Source organism: Tachypleus tridentatus, chromosome 12 (genome assembly GCF_004210375.1).
Source record: "Tachypleus tridentatus isolate NWPU-2018 chromosome 12, ASM421037v1, whole genome shotgun sequence".
NCBI classification, from domain to species: Eukaryota; Metazoa; Arthropoda; class Merostomata; order Xiphosura; family Limulidae; genus Tachypleus; species Tachypleus tridentatus.
Window position 1 is genome coordinate 81,151,502 of NC_134836.1, and position 21,202 is coordinate 81,172,703.

The 21,202-nt window shown below is 34.4% G+C and overlaps 1 protein-coding gene across 12 annotated transcripts in view; it reads right to left on the reverse strand.

The window, feature by feature from the left end:
- LOC143233801 (phosphatidate cytidylyltransferase, photoreceptor-specific-like) overlaps nt 1-21,202 on the reverse strand; it is a 134,342-nt gene that overhangs the window by 105,750 nt on the left and 7,390 nt on the right. For 6 of the 12 annotated variants that reach the window (XR_013018317.1, XR_013018318.1, XR_013018313.1 and 3 more), the window contains exon 3: nt 5,444-5,562. The exons of 4 other annotated variants lie outside the window; for them this stretch is intronic. Coding sequence is in view for 1 of the 8 variants with exons in the window: in XM_076470485.1 (XP_076326600.1) it covers nt 5,444-5,562 (119 nt within the window). In the remaining 7 variants the exon portion in view is untranslated. Of the gene's footprint in view, nt 1-973; nt 1,097-5,443; nt 5,563-5,950; nt 6,061-21,202 lie in introns of those variants that run through there. 2 more of the 12 variants (XR_013018319.1, XR_013018320.1) reach the window with 2 other exon arrangements.

Here is a 21,202-nt window from a genome sequence, read left to right on the forward strand (position 1 = left end):
AAAGACAGAATGTCTACAAAACCTGTTGAGAACGTCCAAACACTGGTACTTGGTTGACCCTAGCCCAAGTGGACCAGTTGACTGACCCTAGGGGGCCACCCCAAGGCTGCCCATCTACAGGAATTCAAGGCCAAAGTGCTGAGTTAGGTTTGAACTCCTCAACCACCAGGATCCTTTCCTCCCCTTCACAGATCACCATGTACTACAAATACATGGGTGGATATTTAGATCTCAGAGGAGGTAAATGGAAAGAGCAGAACCTATCCTGAGAGGTCCCCTCACCATATACAGGAATCCACACCAAGAGGGGGGGTGGTGGCAGGAGTGGTACAAAAACAACTATATGATCAAGGAGGTGGACTGGACAATCCCTAATGCAATGACAATGGATGTAATATCAAGAAGAATGAGCAGTGTGTGAGGGTGGATCAGAAGGGATAGAAAGTTGTGAAGGGGAAGACAGAGCTCATATACAATAAGGTGCAGTAATGGAAAACAAGGTCATAATAAGCTGTGATGGACCATCAAATGGTTCCCTTAACCCTATTGTGACTGATCACAGGTCGAAGGCCATGTCATCACATTTGTTGACTTGCATTCAAAATTTTATTAAACTACAATTTTATACATTAATGTCAGTAAATCTGGTACAAAAATATAGAATATAATTTAAATTTTAGTGTTAAACATGGATTAATTTCTTAATTTGAAAATAAATATTAAAAGAACTCATCTAAATATTGATTTTTGTGTGTCACATGGTATGTCAAATGCAACAATGGTTCAAATATGTTTGTGATGTCAGAATACAAAGCCTATAGTTTCATACAAATTACGAACTCATATTACCAATGTTGACAAACTAAAGTATAAAATAAGAACCTCTTATCTTTTCTATTTGTTGAGATATGGCTTATGTACAGAATCAAACACTTTTTTCCATTTTTTGACAGGGTCTCTTTTATACACTTACATCAATATATGACATGAGAATGACCAATCAAAAGTTCAGAATTTCATCCTAGTTGCTTTTTCAGCCATTTCAGTGTGGTTGGAAGCCATCTCATTCTTTCAAATCTAAATTTTAAGCATGTTCGTTGTGAGTTTATAATGCTCAAAATTACATGCTTTGTTTGGTAAAATATAGCTTAGTTATAAAGCTTGATAAAATATAATGGAATTCTATGGTATTAACATACCTATATCTATGGTTATTTCAAATGTATATACATAAATTATTTTGTTTCACATGCAAAATTTGAAAAGACTCAACAAACAAGTAAAAAGGTCATGGTAACTATAAGATATAATTATTTGCTATGTATAGTTATTTACTGTTCTACATTTTAAGAAAAGTACGTTGAAGAACGTTTTAAATACTACAAATCTATATTATGTATAATAACTGAAATATGAATGTACTTTACCAAATACTAATTCACTAAAGCACAACCAAGACAGATCACTTTATAAGGACTAAAGATCAGTTTTATATTATTGGATACAATAACATGAGTTCACATGACCTGCATCAATGCAACTACTATAATATTTGCCAGGCAAGATTGAAAGGTTGGTTAGACAGTTTTTAATAATTAAGTTATCTATGCCAAACAACAGGTAAAAGAGCAAACCAGTATATGTGAAAAATGGGAATTGTTTCTGTTCTTCTTTGAAGCATAACAATTTCCTGAAATATGTAGAGTAAAAGTTATAAAATATAAAAAGGGGGGAAAAACAATAAAAACAGCTATAACTATATAATAACCAAAAGTAACAAGGTAAAAATTATGTGTGTTAAAAGATGACACTAATTTTTTTTTTTTTAATCCCAGAAAAAGGTAAAACTTAAATAGAAGTAAAAATGTTAAGGGTCCATAAAAGACTAAAAACATTGTCATCCGTGATATTGTCCAAAGTCAATGGTAAATTCAGGTTACACACATTTAAAATGATGGCACTGTTCATGGTTATAACAATGACATGACAGTAAAATGTGGGCTATTGTGATTTGCATGTCATAAAGGCCACACATTCATGCATTAGCCCTCGATAAAAGAAAACAATGGTTAAAAAGCTGTGACCAATGCATAACCTTGTTAAGGTAACTTCCTCCTTATGATTTCTGTAGAAAATACATAGCCAAAGAGCAAGACTAGGTTTAATCTGGAAATACTTATTAGAACAAGCTGACTGCCAACTGGCATAGTGATGAGCCTTGAACACAGGACTTTAGTCCACAAATGGAACAGGCCTGGTCATAATGGCATCAGAACAGATGGACTTAGTTGCTGTGTTGATGAGCTCATCAACTAGAAAACCTGGATACATATAGATGACAAAGTAAATAGAGCAAGTCATTTCAAAATGTCAAGTAGAAAAGGGTGAGAAGTCATGCAAAATGACTTTAGGGCCTTAGACAGCTAGGAAAGTCTATATAAATACTGCAGGTACAGTACTAGTTGGCTGCTACATGATCCAGCACAAGATAAATTGTATACAACTTGGCAGGGAACACAGAAACTGTAAATCGGAGTCTATGAGCAACCACTTAGCCCAGTGAGTCACCCAATTGCAATCACCTGTATGAACAGATACTGGTTTGGGAAATATTTGGTAAAGAGAAGATGGTAATTAAGAGTCTGGAGTATCTGCCTTCTTCAGGAGACTCAAAGGAAGATCACATGTGGGAATGGTACTTTGCCATGGACGAATATGTCAAATGCTAGACTCAGAAACATCAGCCAGTACAAGACCCAATTTGGTCATATATGCCCAGATACAGAGATCAAAAAGTACAATAATTGACTACCTATTATCAAAGAGAACACCCTACCAAGGATGAAAATTTTAGACAGGGTGTTGGTAGCAAGGATCACAATTTAGCAGCATACTGTAGAAAAAGTTGCACATGTCAAAAGATAGAAAGGTAGTTTATGACACTTGATGTACAAACACTGGACTGGCAAAGAGCAGAATGCTTCTTTCTTGGTCTCCAGGGTTTCCACACTTTGCCCACCTAAATTTCAGTCTTTTATATCCTACTTAAATGCCTTCAACAAATTCTAATTTACAAATTTGTCTACCAACTTCAATGCACTCTACATCTAGGTACTGTATATAACAGGAGTGGCCAAACTTGCTTAACATAAGAGCCATACATGATAAACTTCAGATGTTTGAGAGCCACAAGACAAGAGCAAATATTACATGTTTTTGATGTTACCTGCACATTTTGTAACATCAATTTTATATAAATATTAAGAAATAAATTTACGTAATAATATTTATTCATGTATGTAGTTTTTAAGTTCTTAATTTGTATTAATTTCAATAATCACAAAGTAAACATATATATAACAAATCTTTTCCAAAATCCTGGCTGACTATTGTTTTAACTATATTGAGCATAATTAATACAGTAATAAACTACGGAAACATTTCAGAAAAATATGCAAATTTGCATTTCATTAACATTAAAATGAGACTGCAAAAAATAAAAGGAATAAAACAGATATTTTTAATCATATTTGTCTTCGTAAATATCTGGTCAAAACATGGAAGAAAATATGTAAAACAATAAAATTAGAGATATTTTAATCAGATACCACCTTACAAAAGTTTAGTCTTATCATTACATTTTTTCTGACACAAACAGGCATTGATACAATTATCAGGCTATTTATTGCATTTAGCAGTCTTGTGAGTTTCCGTTTTAGTTGTGAGTCTTTGAAATTCAGGCTGATATGTTGTCAAGGCTGTATGAATTAGTTCTGTCAGGTGTTGATTTGTAAGGATTACATGATGCTTTGACATCACAAACTTCATTACACAGTACAGTGATTCACCGCAGTATGTTGTGCTGAAAATTGAGATGAGTTGCACAATGGTTTTTTTTCAGTTCAGGATATTTTACTTCTGAAATTAGCTTCCAGAACTCAATTGTAAAATGTAATTTATGGATCATCGTTAGACCCAAGTCCTCCTGTAGTTCTATTAGTTCCATTTCCACAGCAGATGATTCTGTAAACAGAGGTTCGAGAATTGGACAACCATCATTGATCAGATCAACCATGAACAGATTTACAAGAAAGGCAAAGCAAGGCTTCAGCTTCTGCAAGTCCTCAATCTTGTCTAGGAAATTACCAAGCACTCCTTGTAACTTATTTTTGTATTCTTCCAGTTTGTGGTATTTTATTTCAATATCAGGGAATCTATTTACTCTCCTTTTGAGATTAGGAAAGTAACTGAAGTTTCTTGACAATATGTCAAAATATGACAATATGAAAAAAAATTATTTTATTCTGAAAGCTGATAATTAGCTAAGTAAGATCAGAAACAATCTTATCCTTCCCCTGGAGTGCCAAGTTGAGAGTTTGTAGATGATTCACTATATCCATTCATTTGCATCCATTCATCATTTCCCAGTTGAGGATAGAATTTTTTTTTTCTTCAAGAAAAGTAATAATAGGCTCCAACAGATTTATAAACCTATTTAAGACATTTCTGGTTGACAGCTATACTTCATAATGCAGTAAAAAGAGACCTCACTGGGTTTATCTTCAAGCTCCAGTTCTTCAATAAAATTTTTGAACTGTTGGTGGGTCTTCTCATATCAGCATATGAAATTGACAATTTCAAGAGCAAATTTCATAACATCTTCATACTTGAAGTATTTGGCTGCCAGGTGTTCATGTTGAATAATGCAATGAACAGGGAGAAACTCTGGAAAGCTGGGATCACTTTTCATTAATGCAATTAATCCCGCATTTTTCCCCACAATTGTAGGTGCTCCATTTGTTGCAACACAGATGAGTTTATCCAGTGGAATATCAACATTTGTTAAGACTCTGTCAAGTGCATTTTTAATGCACAAGTTGTTTATCTTAGTGCCACTAAGTCCATATCTTCTTTCACAGTTACATCAGAAGAAACATAAACAAATACCACCAGTTGTGAGTTGTCTTGTATGTCTGTAGATTCGTCAAGGGCTAAGCTGAATGCAAAGGAATTCTTTAGACCATTTTGCCTGCAACATCAGCACTGATCTGGGAGATATGTCTCTCTGTTGTGTGGAGTGAAGCTGGTGTTTGTACTATTAGTTGCTGAAGTTTTGTGTTATTTGGATCTAACACTGCAACAACTTCAGCTATATTCTTCTTGACAAATTCATCATCAGAATATGAGCATTTAGTATGAGCAATATTCCATGATATAACAAAACTAGCTTCAGTCATTGTATCAACTTCCTTACTGAATGTTGTCAACAGTGTCTGTTAGCTATTTAGTGATGATTTTAACACAACTAGTTTGTTTTTCCATAATTCTGATTTAGGTGGATAATCAGATTAAAAGTTTTTGTTATTTGTTTCATAGTGGTGTTTGAAGTTACCAGCTTTGCAGTGACTGAGTAACACATTGCAGATAAGACACAAAGGTTTACCTCCTTTAACAGTAAATGCAAGATCTTCCTCCCACTTCGACTTAAAATTTCTGTTTTCATCTTCATACTTTCACTTCTTACAATTGTTCCATCTTCTTTCACAAAATTTTCAGACACTTCTAAAAAAATTAAAGTGAAAAGAAATAATGAGCTTCAACAAGCACATGCAACCAAATTCTACAGCACCCAGTATCACACTAATACTCTGCTAATTTTACTGTCTGCAACACAGCCCACATGCCACGATCATGTGATCGCAAGCCATGCTCACTAAAATTAACATTATCAGTACCAGCTTGTATAGTTAATGATTCTCCAGCACAATTCCTCTGTAATCCATGCTGATCCAAAATTTCTTTAATCCATGGCTCAAATCTAGCATTAAAATTAGGATTTAAATTCTTAAGTATATTTACTCATCATGAACATTAAACTTAAGTTTCAATCCAGTAGACTCTTAGTTCATACCAAACAAATAATTATAAAGCTTGAAAATTTTTTATTTACCTTTTATATTAGTTGTGATGCAAAAAGGAGCTCAGCCAACATATTTCCACAAGCAACACATTATATGTGAAGGAGCCGTATGTGGCTCATGAGCTGCGGTTTTGCCACCCCTGGTACACAAGGAATATCGTCAGATCAAACAAATAAACAGCAATTTAGCAAGTTAATGTGTCTGTAGTTGCTGGAAGTAGTTATTTTTCTTAGAGTTTACCACAATAAAAACTGACTTCCAAATATGTAGGTAATATCCTGGTATCAGTGATAAATTATCAATTGTTACTAAGTGGGTTATGATTTCGTTGGATAGGCATTTCAGGATTCAGCTGTTAATTCCATCTTCCCCTGGGGCTTTGCATTTCATTTTACTACAGTTAATTTTGATTTCTGCTAAAGTATACACATTCTTAGAACCATAAATATGTGATATAAATACTGGGAAGGTCAGTGAAAAGAGGGGTGGTTATAAGAAATGTATTGTTTGACACTGTTGAATTGCTGTGTGTCAAACAAGGTGAGGTTTGGGGTTACAAAGGTATTTTAAAATATTAAGCAAAAATGTTCACACAGTTTGTCATTGGTAATGACACGGTAATCATCATGTTGAATTTTCATTTATAAAGTTGTTTGTGATAAACTTAATATTATACAAGAATTTGGACGAGTCAGGTTTGGATTTACTTCCTGAAAGGCAGATTTTCCCAGTTATCATGTTGTTCATGTAATATAAGTTTCTTAATAAGATCATATTCATGGCATTAATGAGTGGTTTATTTGTAATATCACAGGTTCATACAAAGGTGTATCTGAGTTGTCTGCTGGTGATTATTTATTCATAAATTTCATGAGTAAGTTTCCAGAAGCTTAGTCCAAGATTTGTTACTTTGTGAAAGACTGTTCCTTTGGTTTTACCAGAGGCATAATAATTATCATTTTGTTTTGGTTGTTCAAGGCTGCAATGCATCTTGTTTAATTCTACGAACATGGGCTGGGTGGACTTCACCTAGTTCGTAACTACGAATATATCCATAACAGTATTTAAACAATAATCTTTCCAAATGTTTGCAGGTTATTGGTAAACATTACAATGTTTTCATACAAAAAATATCTGGTTTTAACTTAAGTTTTAAGATATTTGAATTAAAGATATTTCATAAATTGTTTCTTTTAGGATGCTGGCTATCAAACACACAAAGTAATTTTGATAACAGGATTAAAAATACTTTTCTATGTCTAAAAGTTGACTAGTTTTATTTGTGTAATTTGTATATCCCCCAAAATCTGTCATTTTTATTTTTAAATAAAACTATATTTTACCAACCTTAACTCTATATGGTTTTAATCAACTTGACCAACCTCATATTGCCCTTCAATTTGTTCTAGAAATACTGAAAATTGAATAATAATTTCCAATTTGATGATAAGCTTATTGACATATATTTATAAAATAACTGTTAAATAAAATGTTGAATGTAAGCCTACCTGTATCAATACGGATGAAGGCCAGGTGGTTCAGGACTCTGTTACTTGCAAAATTGACTTGTAAAAATGTTAGCATGCTTTACACTAAGCACCTGGGAAACATGCTAAATAGTAATCAAGAATGAAAGATGAAACATACCCATGGAAAAAAATGTTATTGCCCTATGAATGATGTGTTAAAATTAATCAGAAATGCTTTATCCATAGTTGGAGTTTCATGCATAAAATCTAGGGTGTCTAATCTCCCTTAGTATGGTCCTAAAATAATTCAATTAGTGTGTTTGCAAGTCATTTTGTATGTAAAAATTTAACATTTGCATCACATAAGCAGTTATTAAAACCATAAACTGCATGATGGAAAAAAAAAAAAAAGATTAGATCTACTATTTCCAGTAAGAGTATTGATCTTTGGATGACAAAAAATTCTGATGCTTTTTGAGCATTTTTGGCCTTTTCTGTGTGTGTCTTTTAAAATACATTTTTATTTAAAAATCTAAAAACAACCAAAATTATGGAATTTCCATAAATTTTGTGCAATGATCCAATTTAAGTTATTTTAAATATGCAAATATGCTTACCTGATGCAAAGGGCTAGGTATACAGCTATGACTGAACAATCATAAGATGGTGTTGATTGATTATTATTTCATCACGGCAATTGTACGAGAAGTGTAAGTCTTTGTTTTTTTTGTGTATTTGTACTTTTCTATGTAACCATTATGTCTGAACTAACACACCTTACACCACTATTAACAGCACATGCTCATACGATTGTAAAGAAACTAAGAAACTTAAACCAAAGATTAATCATAAGATAGTATCCTGAAAACTATAATTAATGGTCTATTAACAAATGGTATATTAATTGCTATGGCAACAATTTTTCCATTTGGCACAAAAAAAATGTGAATGGTAATTAACATTTTCCTAAATTGGAAATGTATTTCCAATAACACTTACCTCCACTAACACAATTTTTATTTCTTGATATCCAGGGTTTCCACTCTTTGCCCATCTGAGCTTCAGTCTTTTATATCCTACTTGAATACCTAAAGCTAATTCTAATTTGCAAATTTTTCTACCAACTTAAATGCATTCTATATCCAGTTACTGTATATAAGCACCTCATCTCAATAATGTAACCACTTTTTTTGAGATATAAACCACTTTTAGTGGGGAGGTAGAGTGGGAGAGTGTCAGTAGAGGTATGTGTTAATGAAAATTCATTTTCAGTTTAGGAAAGTGTTAACTTCTGAAACGTACTTACCATCTGTTGACACTATAGCTAGGATCCCACACTGAGAAAATAGAGGGGACCACTACATGCATGATACATACAGAAAACACCTGCACACAACACGAGTCTACAAAGAGAAAAAAATGGAGAAAGAGTGGGGAACCACACTCCATCCAGAACAGATATGCTCTTCACCTGGTACTTAGTTCCTATATCAGAGGAGGAATAGAATATGAGTAATCACTAGTATTGGTCGGCCATTAACAGACAGTCAAAGTTCCACAACTCAGGGTTGGAATAAAAAGGTCATAGTACTTTTATCCCATGTTGGTGACTAGAGCTATTGGATCAGAATGTTTTATATATTATAACCAAAAATTTTTAACCTATAAACAAAACACACTAAAATAAAATAAAATACAACACATATTTTTAGAAAATATCCTAGAGTACAAGTTACAACTTGGGGTTATCCTAGGTTTTGGAATGAAAATGAAAAATAAGGAAAATAAATACAAAGAAAGTAAAATCAACAAAAAATTACTGAAAATTACTAATAATTACTTTTAGTTAAAAATAAGGTCATTTAAGAACTTGGCACTACTTTATGCAAATATACACCCTGAGCCACATATGAAAGCACAACAGTCACAGTAAACTATCACATCACTGATATGTTTCAATATCATGTTTATTAGTGCCTCTTCCATATTGGGGGAGGGAATGCTAACTTCAAGAGGCAAGCTTTATCTTACTTACCCCCAAATGGTGGTACCTTATTTTCCTTACTTTTTAAATTTAATTTCATTTATTCATTTTTCATCTTTTTCTTATTTTAACTTGGAAGAGCAGCCATCTTCTCACAACTATCTGTAGGCAGTGAAGGGTGATACTGATGTGGGGCATTGTGGGCTTCAGCACCCACATCTCGCTTTCCTAATTTCTAAATTTCTAATCCTCTTACGTGAGACTAGAAAATTGGAGTTTAAGACTGATAGATGGTATATTCCCACTGCAATGTGGATCCTACTTTCACAGTCACCTCCAAGACCTAGGATACATTTAATAATCCCATGTTATAACTTGTACCTTAGGATCTTTTTTTAAAAATATGCAGTGTATTTTGTTTAATTTTAATGTGTTTTGTTTATGGCTTAAAATGTTATGGTTATAACATAATTAATCAGAAGTTGGAACCTGCTGCTTTAACCCAGTCCTTCTTCATGATTTTGTTTACTTATTTGGCTTCATTTGGATGTAATTATTTAATTTCACTAAAATATATATACACACACACACACACACAAAACACTCTGACTGGATCTCAACCTGTAGCCATAGAGTAATACATTTCACACCACCAGAATCACAAAAAAGAAAGTAAGCAACTAAGTGGACAAACTTTCTCCTTCACCTGAAGATGTCAAAAAAGCAATGATCCAAGATTGGAATGATGGGATCATGTATACATTACTCAGCCAAAGGAACAGAACTCATCTGGTCTAAAATTATGAACATTCATCCTCACTCCCCAACCATGTAGAGAAGGAGTATTCTGCTTGCCCCTGGAATTATGGAGATGTGAAACATGTGTTCAACCAAGAGCCTAGGATGAGACCACTTTGTGTTTGGAGTTATGACCTAGTAGACACCTCCCATGAACAATATACTAAACCAACATTAATCAGAGAGAAGGGACATGCACTTCCCAACCAGATAGCTTTGTGTCAAATCTTAGCCAGAATTATGAGTAGGCTCCAACAGAGGCTGGCATTACTCCTATTGATGTGTGTGGAAAACATCCAGGGACCCTAGTAGGAGAACCCTTAACTTCATTCTGCTTCCGGAATGGTGGAACCCATTTGAACACTCTGGAGGAAAAGCCTCTATCCACCACCCAAGTGTCTGGAAACAAGGGACAGTACAGTCTTGGGAGAGGGGGTAAAATACATAGGGGAGCCATAAGGAACAGTGCTTTGGAAACTGTGCAATAGGTGAACCAAGTTCCTTACATTTTTAAAAGCAAACAAATTCTGATTTATTCAACCTGAAGATTTGCAGGGACAGGCAAAATCCCCTTTAGTTTTACTCTTGACTATCTATTGGAGGCAGTTCATAAGGTATTACCATCCAGTAGGTGCCTAGATGGTTTTATGGGACACCCTATTTCAAAAGAGCCTGTTGCAACCTGAAGTAATTATAGTGAAAGTATTTCCTATTGTGGAGCTGAGAATAGAAAGCAACAATTGCCACAGAGTGGGATCCAGTGAAAAAGTAAAAGGTCCCTGGAAAAAAAATGATTGAGAAAAAGACTCACCTCTGGTTAAAGTCTAATAGATGAGGGGAAAAAAAAGGAGCTACAAGGGGTAGTTGAAAACCCTTAGGAGAGGAAACTAAGAGATCACACACATAATAAGATACAAAAGTATTAAGAGCAGTCCATATACCAGCCTGCTTCCAGAGGGCAATTTAACCAGGTGGCTAATGACATAGAGATACGATGAATCTGGTGAAATGTTGCATCAAAAGATTCCTCTCCCGTAACAATAATCCATTATAAGCCATGTGAATCAATTTTTAAATCCACCTTGTGAGAGTAATGTGAGATAAGTCATGGGAAATAGAAGGATCCCAATGAATGAACAATCACTTCCTAGAACTTCAAAACTAGTTAGTATGAGCCATGTACCACTTGAGAGCTTTGAGAGTACATAATGAACAATCAGAATTGGAGCAGGTGAGAAATGGCTAGTAAATACATTGGTGAGAAGGATCTTGGAAAGAAAAGATCTACGGGGGTAAAGCAGGGCAGATGTGGAATGATAGAAAGTCCTATGCACATGGATTGCAAGCAACAACTCCAACTGATGTTCAACAAAAATTATAATTTAAGAAAAAGATGAAACAAAAAATATAAAGGTAAGGGCTCAAAAGGAAGATGAGATAGCATCTTATGTAAAATAACTGTAAAACCCCAATTCAGTAATTGAAAACGTTGTTTGAACCTAACAATGTGAAAGGAATTTAGTAAAGCTGATAGAATTGGGGATTCAAAAACCTTCCAATATTTATAATAATACCTAAAAATAGTTAGATGAGGATGCTTTGCATAAAGCCACCATAGAAGAAGTTAGACCCTTCTCAAATACTGAAGTTAGAATATGAGATATGATAAATACTTTTGGATGAAGAGGGTTTAACATTTTTTGCATATGCCACTGAATTTCCATTGATAAACAATCTTGTTTTACTGTGCAGAGATGAAGTTAAGTACAGAGAAATTTTTGAAATTAAACCCTCAAGTTGGGCAACATACCACATAACCTCCAAGCATAAAGATTGAGTTTCAAAACATCTGGGTGGAAAATGTCTGATGGAGGTTGTCTCAGGTACTAAAGAAGCAGAAATCATGCTTGACCTCATTGGTAAGGTGCAACCAAGAGAACTTAACAAGGAGTAACACAAACCATAGTCAGAGCCTGGGGAAATAGCTGAATTCAGGGAAAGGAATACAGATGTAAGTCTGTCCAGTCCTGACTGAATGCATCCATTGCCAACACTTGAGGATGATGTACTGGAGACCAATACAACTGCAACTGAGAATTCCAATGAATTGCAAAGGCATCAATTGTTTGAGACCTGAAATGAGAGAAAGACCACTAAAAAATCTTGTGATGTAGCATTCATTTCATCAGAAGAATCTGGCTGAGTGAAGACAAATGATTAGCAATTAAATTCATCACTCCTGGAATATGACATGCTAAAAGACTAATGCAATGGTTATGAGTTCAGTAGAGAAAATCCAAGGTAAGAAACCAAAGGTTTCAAGAATGTGTGTATCCTTGATGGGTAATCTGAGATAGAACTGTGGTATTGTTGGAATGTATCATGACAATTTTTAATCTCAACAAACAGATCTTGAACCATTGCTTGATGTAGTGCAAGAAGTTTGAGAACATTAATATGGAGGGAGAATTATTTCCTGTTCATGTATCCTTGATCTCCTGACTTAAAGATAGGCTCTCGATCCCCAGAGGAAACGTGAGAAAATGGATCTTGGAACAAAGTGATGGAATGGGTACCCCAATAGTAGTGCTGCTCCATTCCAATCACCATTTGCAATCACTGATGTTGCTTCTCAATAATGAGATAGGATGATACAAAGGATTGGAATGCATGACCCATTGGTGACACAGTAACCACTGAAGGAACCTCATATATGTGCTTGTTCCAAAAAAATGAGATGTTCATGGGATACCCAAGATTCCCAAATGAGAGAGAATATACACACATTTTGATAAGAAGACATAAGACATAAATAATAGTCTGACAGCTCTTTTCATGGCTTGAAGCCAGATAGGGGTTGATTGAGAGTGACTTTAGTGAGTATTGAAACACACAACCAAATGGACAAGATATTGCATGAGTGATAAAACATATTTCTCCAATTTGATAACGAAGCCCACTTTTGTGACTTCTGAAAGAAGAACCTGAGTGTGTTGTTCTGCTAATTAATGGAATAGAGCCAGAAAGAGCCAGTCATCCATATAATGATGTGTGCACATGTCCAATGACAGAAGATGATGAGAAAAAGCTTAAACAACTCTGCAAAAAGTCAGTACTGATGCAAGACAAAAAGTAAAAGCCCAGGATGAACAATAGCACCTGACCCTTCTGCACAAATCAGAAAAACTTCCAGGAAGATTCTGTTATAGGAACAGGGAAATAAGTGTTGGTAACATTGAACTTGGTTCTCCGTATGTTGCTAACTGAAGAATTCTGTTCATTACATATTCAAATTCATGAATATCTAAGTAACAGCTGTTTCAGCATATGAAAGAACTGATTACTATAAAGTTAAAATGTAATGTAAATTGGACGATTTTTTCCACATCTCCATTAAAGGTTTTTGACATTTTATTGATAAATATGTGTCAGCTAGATGGTAGGGTTTTACATAGCAACAATAATAAATTACACTGTCAGTGATGCATACATTTTATTTCATTATTTACCTTTATTATTAACATTGTCAGTAAGGTCTTGGTCCAGGGGCTGACCTTGTAACAATTTTGTGCTTACTGTAGCTTACATGCTATAACTTTTAATGCAGTAAATGTAATGTCATGAAATTTTGCAAATTATATGTAAACATTTCAAGACTTTCATATTCAAGGTTTCAAATTTTTAAAATTAAGTTCTAAGATATTTTTTTTAAAATACTGATTATCCAACATTAAAAGTAATTTTGATTTTAAGATTAAAAGTACTTTTATGCATTTGAAAATTTTCAAATTTCATATGCAAAATATTTATAGCTTCCAGATAATTATCAAATGCTTTTTGTTTTTACAAAAAACTTTATATTTCAATCTGTTATTTTCACTATTGTACCTCTGTATAGGTATAGCCAATTTGACCAACCTCGTAACCACGAGTAAAATTAGGAAATGGACATAATTATGCTTTTTCATTCTAGAATGACTAACCTGTGTTGGTTGTGTTCTAGTGGACCAGTATTTTGTATGTACATTATTACTATTTATAAACAAGTTCTTAAATTCTTTTTCCTTTTTTTTAAACATAGAGTGTTAAATAAACAAATATATAAGTATATATCTCTTCCAGCTACCAAACTTTGTATTCATTTGTTACCTGCTGTAAGTTGCTAAGCTTTATCAAATTTTGCAAGTGGAGGGTGTAAAACATTTTTTTTTTAGTTTTACATATGAAATTTCAAATAAAAAATTATAAATTATAATATTGATACCACAGAATTCCACAATAATTTATTTAGTTTAGTAACTAAACTGTACTTGGGTCTAAAAAAAATGTTTTTTTTTGTGCTTGGAATCTAGCATGAGAAGAAAGTTTTCCGCACAAATACTTAACAGAGACTGAGAAAACCACTAGAGGGACATGCTGAGCTTTTAATTGGTTATACATATATTATTGAGCTAAGAATATGAATATAAGCAAGTATTTTCAAAAATAAAAAAGTTGGGTGGGGCCACTGTGGTTGATTCAATAAATGTATTATTATCTAAGAAAATTAAAGCAAAAGGAGTTCTTATCTTATATTTTAGCTTGTCAATATTAGTTATTTGGGTATATAATGTTTCGTATCATCACAGACATCTAGCATCTCAACTGATGCTACAATTCAAAACACCATGTGATGCAATGAAATTGATATATAAGATTTTTTTAAATATTCACTTTTAAGTCAAGAAATTGACTAAAGTATTGGGTTGAGGAATAATTTGTGAGCGTTTTTTCAAGTTAAAAAAATATATTCATAAATAAAACGCTTTCACAAAATATTTCATGTCATTTGGTAGATAATTTTTTGCTCTAATAGATGGTGTGTTTGATTTTCATATGTCTTTAATTTTTGCTTTCATTTTCAGCTCATTAAATGGAATGTCAAGTGGACAAAATCGAGCATTTTCGACACCATCTGCTTTTCGCATTTACTTTCTTGCAATTTCATTTACAACAATGCATACTATATACCTAAGTATTACATGAAATAAAGTATCATAATAAATGTTTTGGGTGTAATGTGTTCATGCATTGAAGTATTGTATAGTCTTGCATGTAATGCTTGAATGAAATTATTTAAAAATGCTCACGAATTATTCCTCAACCTAATATAATACTAGAATGTGAATTATAATCTACACTTTGATACAACCTTTTAACATACATTCATAAAATAATAATTCAATAAAATTATGAATGTGAGTTTACATATGCAATGACATGGCCTTATAGTTGTGATCATACAGAACTACTCATCTTAAAACAATTAAAGGACTCTACTTTAAAGGGACACAAAATGTTACTGTTATATCATGTGTGAGAGAGGAATTTAAAATCATATATGAAATAAAAATCATTTGTGGTCTGGTTGGTTGGTTGGCATTATATGGTGCAAAGCAACTAAGCTAGGTGTGCCAAACAACCAGTTAAAATAAAGATTATTAAAATTTGTAAAAAGGAATCAAGGTAAAACAGAACACTGTCTAATTTTTTAATTAAAAACTTAAATAGTATTAACTCCAATTTTTAAATTAGTTTATAGCAGTGAGAGAAAGTAAAGTAATTCAAGATTTAATGTAGCACAATTTTAATTATTATGACTCACTAGAATGACAAGTGGGCAAGTTCAAACATCAGTGAAGTTGGCCTTTCCAGTCCTTCAAGTTATTTGATGTCATGACCATTTTCTAATTTTGTTTTTAATTAATATTATTTTAATTTGTAAAAAAGAATCATGTTATAAAAAACAACAGCCTAATTTATGAATTAAAAACTTAAATAGCATTAAAAAGGCCAATGGCCTTTAATAAACTAAAAACATTTGTAAGATAATACTGTCCAATGTTAAGGATAAACCTTGGGACAAAACACAGTGCCGTCATTGAGAGCTGTAACGATGGCATGACAGTAAAATGTGGGCTATTATGGTCTGAGTGTCACACAAACTACACATTGATGCATCAGTTCCAGATAAAGAAAACAATGTGACCAATGCAGAGTCTAATTAGGACAAACTTCTCTTTCTCATCCTTATGGAAACAAGATGGCCAAAGTCCAATAGAGAGTGTACAAGCTCTGGACTGGGAAAGTGTGGAAAGCCCCTGTGCAGAATCAAAGTCCATGATAATGAATGGGGTTCAGCATCTTCAAGGCTAAGGTCCTGACAGAGCAATAGACCAGAGACCCACAGTCTAGTTTTGGTTGAATAAGAGCACGATATATCTTAAGCACAGAACATCAATCCACTCCCAAAGTGGTGGAAGAGAGGTCATGGTGGATGTTCAGTGCTCTTGTACATTTAACTCATGGCTACTTGATGTGTGGTATAAAAGTCATCTTACAAACATATATAAATGCCAAGAACTTGGTCTCAGGGACAACAGAAAGCACAATTTCACCGACCCGGAATTCAAAATGGGAAATACACCATTGGCAGCAAAAGTGCACATAAATGTTTTTTGAAAGAGAAAAGTTAAAACTGTTTGTTGTGGTACACTTCAGTAAATGACTGAGGGCAATCTGTAGCTGCTGCTCAATAAACCTCATGTTCAATGACTGACATGAGATGTGAAAGTCCTTGAAATAGAACCTGTTTGCAATAGTAAGAGGGAGTTGTCCAGTGACGGCGTTAATCTTTATACTAAAAAGTGTGACACTCAAGAAACAGCCTTGAAGGACTCCAAGTTCCTGTAGGAAAGAATGAAAAAGTGTCAAAGCCACATGAACTTGGAAATGCCTGCCCATTAAAAAGTTTTTAATAAAATTAGGCAAATGGCCATGCAACCCATATAAGTGGAGATCTCGTAAAATACCATATCTCCACGCTGTATCATAAGCTTTCTCGAGGTTAAACAATACTGACACAAGATGTTGTCACTTGAGAAAGGCTTCTCTGTTTGACATTTCAAGTCAAACCAGGTGGTCCATGATGGAGCACTGTCGTCGGAACCCACACAGGGTGGCCGAGAGGAGGTTGCTTAATTCGAAGAACCAAGTAAGACGAGCATTAACCATCCTCTCTAAGGTCTTACACAGCCAGCTCATCAAAGCAATTGGATGGTAATTTGAAGGAATCTTGGGATCCTTCCTAGGCTCAGAAAAAGGTAAGACAATAGCCTAGTGCCATGCATCATTCTCCTGCCAGATCTAGTTAAAAAGAACCAGAAGAATAACAAACAAGAGAGATGGTGCAGCATCTCAAAGTGTATATCATCAGGTCCAACCAATGTACTGCCAGACTGATTAAGGACCAGTTTGAGTTCAACCAGTGAAAAGGGGCAAAAATAGTCATTGGTTAATTTTAGTCAACCAGAAAGGAAAGAAGTAGTCACTCTCCTTGAGTCTTGATGGCTAAGAGATGGAGAATAAAGCAGAAGTGCTAGATACCTGATAAAAGCTTTCACTGAGAGTATTACCCACTGACCTTTCAAATCCTGTCCCATATGACTTTAGAACTTGTGGTAAAAAAAGATACTGGTTGTGAATTTAATCCAAGATTCATTCTGGCTTTTATGTCTTACCTGCCAAGTACATGCATGGGTCTGCCAGAAAGTGATGTGGTTTGAGAGTGTGGGATACCTTTCATAGGTATCCCAGGCCCATTTTTGAGCTTTCCATGCCATGTGACCAGCAGGAATCCACCACAGACAAGGAAAAACCTGTTGAGGTTTTAGGAATAAATTACCAGCTGACTGTATAATACAGTTGGTTAGTGCTGCCACACAGTTGTCTATTGATGGTTTACAGATGATGAAAGGATCATGTTCTGTGAGAACAATGAAAGAGCACCAACTGGCTTGATCCAACTTCCATGTGGGTCAGGTGGCCCTGAACACAGCTAGTCTTTCTCAAAATAAAAAGTGAGAGAATAGTGAATGGGAGCAAACTGAGAAATCAATATCAGTAAAGGACTGACTAGGTGCATGAAAATAGATATAAGAACCATTAATAAAAGGAAAATGTTGTGATCTAGGAGCATCTCCCCAGAAGAGATTATATCCATTAAAGTCCCCCAGGATTATAAAAGGAGATGGCAACTGTTCAATGAGAGCATCAAGGTCTGATTGATCATAGGTCTCTTTAAGAGAGAGAATAAACAGTGAGCGTATGACCCAAGGAAACACCAATGGCTACAGCCTCCAAGGGTGTGTCGAGTGGCAAAGACAGGATGGGCATATGCTGACTGATCAATAGTGTCACTCCTCCATCTCGGGGCTGGAGAAATGCGAGGAAATGCCTGTACCTAGAACCAAAGAAAGAGGATTTGGCAGTTTGCTGGAACGAATAGTTGGGACAGAGGTGGATGTTGATGACAATTCATCTACTCATATGGTTTGGGAATGATTCTTTCACAGGCACGAATAGATCTGTCTGCACTACCACTGTAGTAGTGGAATGAAGTGCAGCAGCATACATCTGAGGTGAAATGGTGGACAGTAGCTTTTGAGCCTCAGAGTAAGTAATGTTTTGAATCGTTTTCAATTGCTGTACCTCTTTCTTCCAATTACATAGGGCAAGAACAAAAGTAAAATGGGTGAGACGTGTTGCAATTAGTATAATGAGGGTCTGTTTCACACTCACAGGCATCGTGGCCCTTGCCACCAAAATGAGCACAGGTAAAAAAAAACAACACGACATGATGTTTTCAAGTGACCAAACCATTAATACTGGAAACATCTGAGAGGGTTCAGAGTACATGGCTCTAGATTGCAATTACAATAACCTGCCTTGATGGTGGCAGGTAGATGTGGTGATGTTAATGTTAAAATTAGAATGTTGGTCGGCATCATAATTCCAACTTTGTGAGTGGAGATATGTCTCACTGCACAAACTCCTTGGATGGAGAAACCAGGGAGGGTCTCTGAACTGGAGATGTTCTTTAAACCTCTTTCAACAATAACTCATCATGAAAAATTCAAAGTAGCATGGGTATATATCAAAGGATATATCCCCAACTGCCTTTAAATGCAAGAGGAGTTCACTGTGTTTAGGAGTGGATGTTTCCACTAATGTCTCCAGAGCAAAGTTTTTAGACTGACTTTGGAGAGCCAGCAAGTCCCTCTAGTCCATTCTGAATAAAAAAGGGAGACATTTGCTCTAAAGGTTTGTCTGAAAGAGAATGTAGTATAAGAAAATGATGTACAGGTGTTACAGAGGTTGAAGATTGTTGCTCAGAATCTTAAAGACAAGGTCATTTTCCTATGGACTGTTTTTTCACTATTTAAATAAAAAAAAGAATATTTTGGTGCCCGGTGACCCCACCCACCACAGAGCCCTATGAGGGGTCGCACTACAGTGCCAAACAAAAACACTGCAGCAATGCCAGGGTTTTGTGAGCACTATACCCAAACACCAGCATCAGATACAATGTCCACAACACCCATAGAGAACATCCAACACTGGTACTTGATTGATACCAGCCCAAGTGGACTAGCCGATTAAACCTGGGAATTCAAGGCCAAAGTAATGTGTTAGGGTAGGACCCCTCAACCACCAATATCCTCTCCTCTCCTTCATGGGTTGCCATGCACAGCAAACATGTGGATAAATGTTTAGATTCCAAAGGAAGTAAACTGAAAGAACAGAACTTTCTCTGGGAGGTCCCCATCACCACATACAGGAAACCACACTGAGGGGTTAATGGGCTGAAAAAAATGAAATGGCTTAACTTGTGTTTGTTTTCATGAAATAGTTTCCCAACAAAATAAATTAAGACACGTTGATATCTTTAGCCTCAATTTACATAACATTTGCTATCTAGTTTAGTGATTTTTCTGATAACCTCCACTGGAGTTAATTTTACAATGATTTATATGATTGACCCTTAAAATTATGTGTGGTAAGCTCTTTAAAAAAGAAAAAAAGTGTTAACCTTGATAATGTTTAATCTTCCTTGTTATACTTTACCTAATTACAGAAAGATGGATATCTTGATTCAACCAATATAATCTTTTTTATTTAAAAAAAAATAAATGAAAATCTGTCCTATATCTTGTTTCATGAATTCAAAACTGGTCTTCAAAAATTATGAAATAAATTTCTTTTATTCTGTATCAACATTCTTGCAATCACATCATTATTAGTTGTTGAAAATAAATATGACATTCCTTTTGATTGGCTACCTCAAGCTTTGATATAGAAAACCATCCTTAAACATTTGATGAAATTTCTCTCCCTTTGACTCTATGCAATCACAATTACTACATCTAAAATTAAAGTCTATCATGACTGTTGCATCAGCACATTTATTGATAACAGACTTAATCTCATTATTCAATTTCATACTGAGATTGTATGATAAAGTTGCATATAGCAATTGCCAGTTAAAACTTTCTACCACTGAAACTCCTTATTATCACCTTTAAGTTTACTTTCTGACTACAATTTTTGTCTTCAGCTCCATCAGGTTGTTTATCACCCATTATAAAGAGACAGTCAACCCTCTTTTAATAGGTCTATCATTAGTAATAACTTAAAACCCGTGATGTCACAAAATTACTATTATCAGTGTTTTCTAAATCTAATCAATTTAAGTAATTTCAATTATACATTATCACTCATTTCACCTCTGTCCTAAACCAATCTATTTTGTTTATAATACTAATAACCTTACAACAAAAACTAAATTCATTCATGAATCTAGTGTTTATCTTTAAATCTGATAGGCTTACTTATGAAACTGTTATTCAAATTGTTTTGCTCTGTATCTTTTTATTTTTCCAAAATATTTCTTTACACTAGCTATCTTAACAATAAATCTATTCCAAATTTCCCAAGTTACCTCACCACCATGAAAGTTGTTGAGCTTACAGTAACTTTAATGAATTTATTTAGTGCTTCACCAAAATATCCTATGTACAAAACTTAAGCTACTTAAGCGTAGCCCATCTCTAACACAATTCATTCTTTCATGAATATTATTCTACAGTTCCAACCAACTAAATTGTTATCTAAACATCTTCCTGATAATATTTACTTTAAGCCTTAAACAT